We start from the raw sequence: 6,511 nt of genomic DNA, 5'->3' as shown, positions 1-6,511 counted from the left end.
GCCTTTACTACTACTTGATCCAGCCAAAATGTTTCTAACTTGTTTTTCAGTTTTCTTCAATTTTTTTTTGCAATTTTTGAATTTGAATTTAATTTAATTTAAATTGTTGTGGCAGCCAATAGGGATGGGTACCAAATTTGATACTTTTTTAAGTACAGACCGAATTCTGTCGGTACTACTGAGTATCTATTCACGTGGCATCAAACGGTACCATGTTTTGGTACCTAAACGCATCATTGCGACCGTATTGGCATGAGTGGTGAGTTTTTTCATGCCTGTCCTGAACGCAGCATTAATGACATCAGCAGCCGCTGGTAAACAGAGCTCTGAACGTAGCTTCAAATCGAGTCTCACAGCACGCAGCTCCTGGAGTAAAACTCGCCGAACAGACCCCCTCTGAATTATCTGGTGGATTAATTATCTGGTGAGAATGACGTTCGCTTGCTCAAAGTAAATAAAGTACTGCCACTTTCTTTATTTCATCCACCATTAAACAGAGACCAGCAGAGGAAAACGGGTTTCCTGACAGTCCGAACTCGTCTGACCTGAAAGAGCACAAGCAGCTAACTTTAAAGCGTTGGGCGCGCTTTGGATGCTCAAAACGTAGCTTGAATACCTTTTATTTATTTTAACTCCATCCTCTTTTTCTTATTTGATATAAACTTATTTGCCTTGCGTGGACCTCCATCACACAATTTTTCTTTCGGGGAAATTACGTTAATAGAAATACATGGAGCTGGATTTTAATTTGTGCAATAAGACAAAACGGTCTTGTTGTTTTCAACAGTTTTCACCTTAAATAAATAAGTTGAAAACTGTTGTTACAATACATAGTGTTGGATGTTGTTTTGATATTTGTTAAATTTTATATATTGAGAAATAAATATGTTAAATAAAAGCGGTGCGCGTCTGCTCTTCCTCCTAATAAATGAAAACTACAGGTGTTTATGCTTAAATTAAATTTGACCAAAGAAAAACCGGAGCAGGACGAGAGAGAGATGAATATGATTTAGATTTTTATTTCTGTGACTTTATGACCCACGAGAGACACGACATTAACAACAGTCGTCATTTCATTCCTTGGCTTTAGCAGGTCTGACGCTGCTAAAAGCGACAGATTTTCTTTTCTGGATCTCTGACAGCAGAACTTCAAACTCAAACTCATGAAGTTCTTCTTTTTTACTTTGGGATGCCATTTATGAATGGACACTTCCTGGTATGTCGGGCAGGAAACGTATATCCTTAAATAGTGTTTTTGGGGTGGTAATTATGCTAATCTCTCCTCGTGCACGAGCAGCTGATACACATTCATCAGTTTACGCTCATTTACACACTTTTCCTGAAGATAGAAGAGTTTGTTGAATCTGACGTGGCATGTTTGTACGAACCCTTCGTAAGAACCAAAGTAAGAGTAATTTAGGATAAGAATAAGAACATGTTCTTGCATGAGGCCCATTGTCCTGCTGCATGACCAGCTTTTGTTCAGTCTTCAGCTGTGAGACAGATGTTTGGCTTACAGAGGAGTTCATGGTGGGCTCAATGACTGTAAGCTGCTCAGGTCATATAGCTGCAGAACAAGCCCAAATCATCAACCCTCCACCACCGTGCTTTTCACTTTGCATTCGATGCTGATTGGTTTCTACACATGTGGGACAGTGCGTTATGACCCAACATCTCGTATGGCCTCATCTTTCCAAAGGACATGGCTCCAGAAATCTTTTGTTTTATTCAGAAGCAACTTTGCAAACCTAAGCTGTTCTGCCATAAGAGGATTCCTCCTGAAAACCCTCCCAAACAAAACATACATGTTCAGCCATCTTCAAACTGAACCTTAACTACTGCTCTTGTAGTGATGCTCTCAGAATCATAGAAGTGTGTTTCGTCTGTAGCATCTGTTTCAAAGCAGTGAGTGGATGTACTACGTCTGCATTTTGACTTGATTTTGTTGCTGCTTTGTGTCATGCTGTTAATCTGAGGTTGTTTGTTCCTCATTTTTTTATTATTAAGAACTAGAGAGTTTATCTTTACTTTGCCTCGATGTTTACAATCTGTGAAATAAAAAAAGAGAGCGTATTTACCCACGGTATGTTTGTCTGCAGCAGATGCACTGAGCGTTTCTCTGCGTTCTTTTCCCAGACCACCTGGTGGCTCATGGCCGCATGGCAGAAAAGGACGCCAGGAAGAAGTTCAAGCAGATTGTGGCAGCGGTCCACTTCTGCCACTGTCGCAATATCGTCCACAGAGACTTGAAAGCTGAAAATCTGTTACTGGACCACAACTTGAACATTAAAATTGCAGGTGTGTGTTTTCATGTAGATCTGTCTTGGCGAGTTGATGCTTCTCTGTTGTTTTTGTTGGTTTTTTAATACATTCAGCAGGTGTGACATGACTTGTTTTTTCTGCTGTCAGATTTTGGCTTCAGCAACATATTTTCTCGAGGTCAGCTCCTGAAGACGTGGTGCGGCAGCCCTCCATATGCTGCTCCTGAGCTTTTTGAAGGCAAAGAGTATGACGGACCCAAAGTAGATATATGGGTGAGTCGAGTGAAACTGATTCTTTTAGAACATTTGTCACTTAATTCACTAGCCCTGTGTGCTCATAGTGTGTGTGTTTTTGTACTCATTTTTCCTGTACAGAGCTTAGGTGTGGTGTTATATGTACTGGTGTGTGGTGCGTTACCTTTCGATGGCAGCACTCTACAAAATTTGCGAGCGCGTGTCCTCAGTGGAAAGTTCCGCATCCCTTTCTTCATGTCCACAGGTAGGACTATCTTTTTCTATCCAGGGATGAAACTTGTACAGAAAACAATAAATAAAATGCCTTGTATGAATCAATAAAAGCACAAATTAAAATATTTTACAGTGGTAATGAACCTTTAGCTTCTGCCTTTTGTTCCCATCTAAAAAAAAAAAAACAAGAGAAAAAGATTATTAGAATACTTCTTAAATATTATTGAATCCAATTTTAATTTATTTTTCAACACAAGTTTTTCTAGTTTAACAAAGCACTTTAGTAAAGTCATTTATAATTAAAAATTAACAAAACTGTCTGTAATGTAAAATACCTCAGAAGTGTGTTTAATATGTGACTGCATACAAAGCTAATATTAAAGAAATAAAATTGAATGTAAAAATATTGTATCATAATTGTGTCCTGTTTGACTTGCAGCTAAAACTTGATTGGGTAAAGCTATTCCAGTTTTTTTATATATATTCTGCACTAACAGAAAATCAAGTGTATTTTTATAAATGTTATTCGTTAAAATGACTGTATGTTTGTGTCATTGCAGACTGTGAGTATCTAATTAGACACATGTTAGTTCTGGAGCCCAGCAGACGGTTGACCATGGAGCAAATCTGTAAGAACAAGTGGATGAGGCAAGGAGACCCGGACCCAGAATTTGACAGGGTGAAACCCTCTCTAAACTTACACCTTATGTTTTCTGCGTTTTCTTGTCCATCAAGGCTCTTTTCGGTTTTTTATTTCATCATTTTACCTAAATCAGTCTGAAGCAAAGCTTGCATGTTGTCCTTTCTGTCTGTGCCTCCAGTTGATCGCAGAGTGTGAGCAGGTGAAGACTGAGAGAAAGATCGAGCTCAACGAGCAGGTGCTCATGGCCATGTCCGAGATGGGCTTGGATCGAGAGTGCACGCTTCAGGTTAGACACACATGGCAGTGGGTTTCACTTCTCAGCCTTGTCAAACGTCATCTGCGTAAAATAAGTCTCTCTCTCTCTCTCGCTCCCCGTCTCTACAGTCTTTGCGGACAGATGCTTATGATCACTACAGCGCCATTTACAGTTTGCTGGCTGAACGCCTCAAGAAACACAAGACACTGCGTGTTGCCCCGCCCACACCGCGCTCTATTAGCTATCCTGTCAATGCTGTACAGGTAATCCATTTTGTGCCGGTGGTCTCAAGCAGCATGGTTGCTTTTACAGCCAAAATCAGTACAGCAGGCTTTCCTCTACGATTCTTTTTTCTGTTTTTCAAACTGTGGCGCTCAGATGGGGGTGACACGACACCGATTCTGTGTGACATGGTTATTTCAGTCCATTTCGGGTCCCAGCCAGATTTATTTTTCTTCCCTCTCTTCTTCCCTGCTGCTCTCTCCTGCCTCACCATGCTCACCTGTGCAGGAAGATGAACCCTCCTGCTCTGCCTCTCCTCTTTCCTCTCCTTCACTCACCTCCTCCACTACTTCAGCCTGTGTTCTTGTCTAAAACAACCGTTTCAATCAACCAATATCACGCAAGGAACCTCAGGAATATTTCAATATTGCACATGTCCACGGTACAGATGACGATCACTTTTATGTTCTGAGGGATATAAAAATGAGTGCGTCACAAAAAACAGGGCTGCACATTAACATTTGTAGCTTGTAGCACTGGTGCTACAGCCGTGATGGACTGGAGGCTGAGATAAGCTCCAGCCCCCATCCCGACCCTGGTTAGGAATGAGGAGGAGGATATTGTGCTGTTCAAAACGTATCTGAACCACTACGCATGAAGGCCAAACTGTATTAATTAACTTTGTTACTGTTTAAATGCAACATATCTTAACATTAGGGCCGTTTTTTCAGACTTGAACTAAAAATGCATTCAACTTAACCCTTCTTTCGCCTTTTCTCTCCCTCGACTTCGGACTGTCGTCTCTAGTTTTCCTTCACTCCTGAGAGCAGCGCTCTGCCTGTCTGCCAGCTTCACAGGCAGACAGGCAGGAGCCGGCATTGTTGGTTTTTCARAGTAAAGTAAATGTCAACATTTAATGATATTTAAATTCATTTCAAGCTTTTATTCCGAATAAAACTCCGGTGCATGTAAACACTTTTCATGATTGGATTGTGTCCATGTAAACAGTACATTCAGATTATTTAATCTGAATACATTTCAATCCGATTAAAAAATTTTGTGCATGTAAACATAGCTGGTATAATTTTACTTATTAAAGCTCATAATCTTACCACTTGAAACATCACTAGCCCTGAAGCTGCTGGTAGACATCACGGTTGGAATTATCAAAGGTTTTTGACACCTGAGAGACACCGTAGCAAGCCATTTGCATTTGGGGGTGGGGGTGGGGGGAGGACCAGGGAGGATGATTCAACCACTCAACCACTAGATGTTGCTGCAAACAACAAATCCTACACACTGTGCCTTTAAGGTGTAGGAACCCTCAACAATATACCTTCATACCATCCAAGCCTAGTTGAGGACCGTTACTTGTAGCTGCGCTGCTGATGAGCGCTACTTTTAGAACTTGCACTGACCCCTCAGGTGCCTGATCACACGCAGGGTCTGTGTTGGAGAGTCTTGCTGTAATATAAGAGTAATTACATTCATAAGGTAAACATGCCATGGCTTCACCTGTTTCATCTTCCTTGAAAAACAAACTTAAAAGTAGCTTGCGAAGCTGCAGCACCAGTGCTACGTTAAAAAAAAATTCATAGCCCTTTTTTTTTCTTGCACGTGCAGCATATACAACACTACATCCCTAATAAATAACATTGAGCATCTCCATCTACCTCAACATCTTCCTCGGGCCTTTTCCTTTTCTTCTGAATTTTTTTTAATATAGTCTGATGTAAATGCAAACAGACATGAGTCTCAATGAAAAAATGACCTGACATAAAGCTATATTGTGCTGTTCAAAACGTATCTGAACCACTACGCATGAAGGCCAAACTGTTTTAATTAACTTTGTTACTGTTTAAATGCAACATATCTTAACATTAGGGCTGTTTTCTCAGACTTGAACTAAAATATAACGATGATAACATTTGTTTGAAAACAGCAGAGTTTTCCACGACTTTCAGTTGTTTTTATTTGTCCAATGAAAAGAGTCAAGTGGTTTTTAACCAACATCAGTCAATCCTACTGCTCTAAGAAGATTGTAATGGAAGTTGTGCAACCCTCACATGACCTGTTTGTGTGTGTTCGTGCCTAGCAGACAGATCCACAAGGTAATCCTGTTAGCATGACCGTTCCCCATGTCCAGCTCATCAACCCAGAGAATCAAATTGTTGAGGTGAGTCAGCAAAGAAGTTGTTTTTGTAGTTTTAACGGGGCTAGCGTGGCTAGAATGCGCACAAGAAAAACTCCAGTCTGAACCCCGACTCCAACACTGAACTAAATTTAATTTGAAAAGTTAGACCAGAGAAACATTCCTTCATTGTCCAGTTTTTAATGACTGTATTACCACTCTGTACTGTTTGTGTCTGAACTCCTTTTTTCCCCAGTCTGTTATCAGTCACAACCAATCATACACGCGTGCACTCTCAGACATAACACACTCGAGTTCTGACTCATAGATACTGAAACACAAGAATGTGTCAGATGACTGCAGTGCAGCAGGGAGTTAAATGGAAGACCCAAAAAAAAAATGGTTTACTCTCCAACACTTGGTGGTTTTTGTTGCACTGGTTGAAAGAGCGCTTCTAGTAACCACTGTGTGTGTGTGTGTGTGTGTGTGTGTGTGTGTGTGTGTGTGTGTGTGTGTGTGTGTGTGTGTGT

General features: G+C 40.6%; 1 protein-coding gene across 2 annotated transcripts in view; it reads left to right on the top strand.

Annotated features, from left to right (window-relative positions):
- LOC106511024 (serine/threonine-protein kinase SIK3 homolog) overlaps positions 1-6,026 on the top strand; it is a gene marked incomplete at its 3' end in the record, with an annotated part of 16,613 nt that extends 10,587 nt beyond the window's left edge. Inside the window, 7 exon segments of one of the 2 annotated variants that reach the window (XM_013999761.1) lie at positions 2,137-2,298; positions 2,410-2,534; positions 2,637-2,760; positions 3,290-3,408; positions 3,551-3,658; positions 3,757-3,891; positions 5,949-6,026. In XM_013999761.1, coding sequence (XP_013855215.1) covers positions 2,137-2,298; positions 2,410-2,534; positions 2,637-2,760; positions 3,290-3,408; positions 3,551-3,658; positions 3,757-3,891; positions 5,949-6,026 — 851 coding nt within the window. 2 annotated transcript variants of the gene reach the window in all.
- Positions 6,027-6,511: the final 485 nt, after the last annotated feature.

Source organism: Austrofundulus limnaeus, unplaced genomic scaffold (assembly GCF_001266775.1).
Source record: "Austrofundulus limnaeus strain Quisiro unplaced genomic scaffold, Austrofundulus_limnaeus-1.0 Scaffold2457, whole genome shotgun sequence".
NCBI lineage: Eukaryota > Metazoa > Chordata > Actinopteri > Cyprinodontiformes > Rivulidae > Austrofundulus > Austrofundulus limnaeus.
Note: the sequence above shows the minus strand (reverse complement) of the source record. Positions and strands in the feature narration are given on the sequence as shown.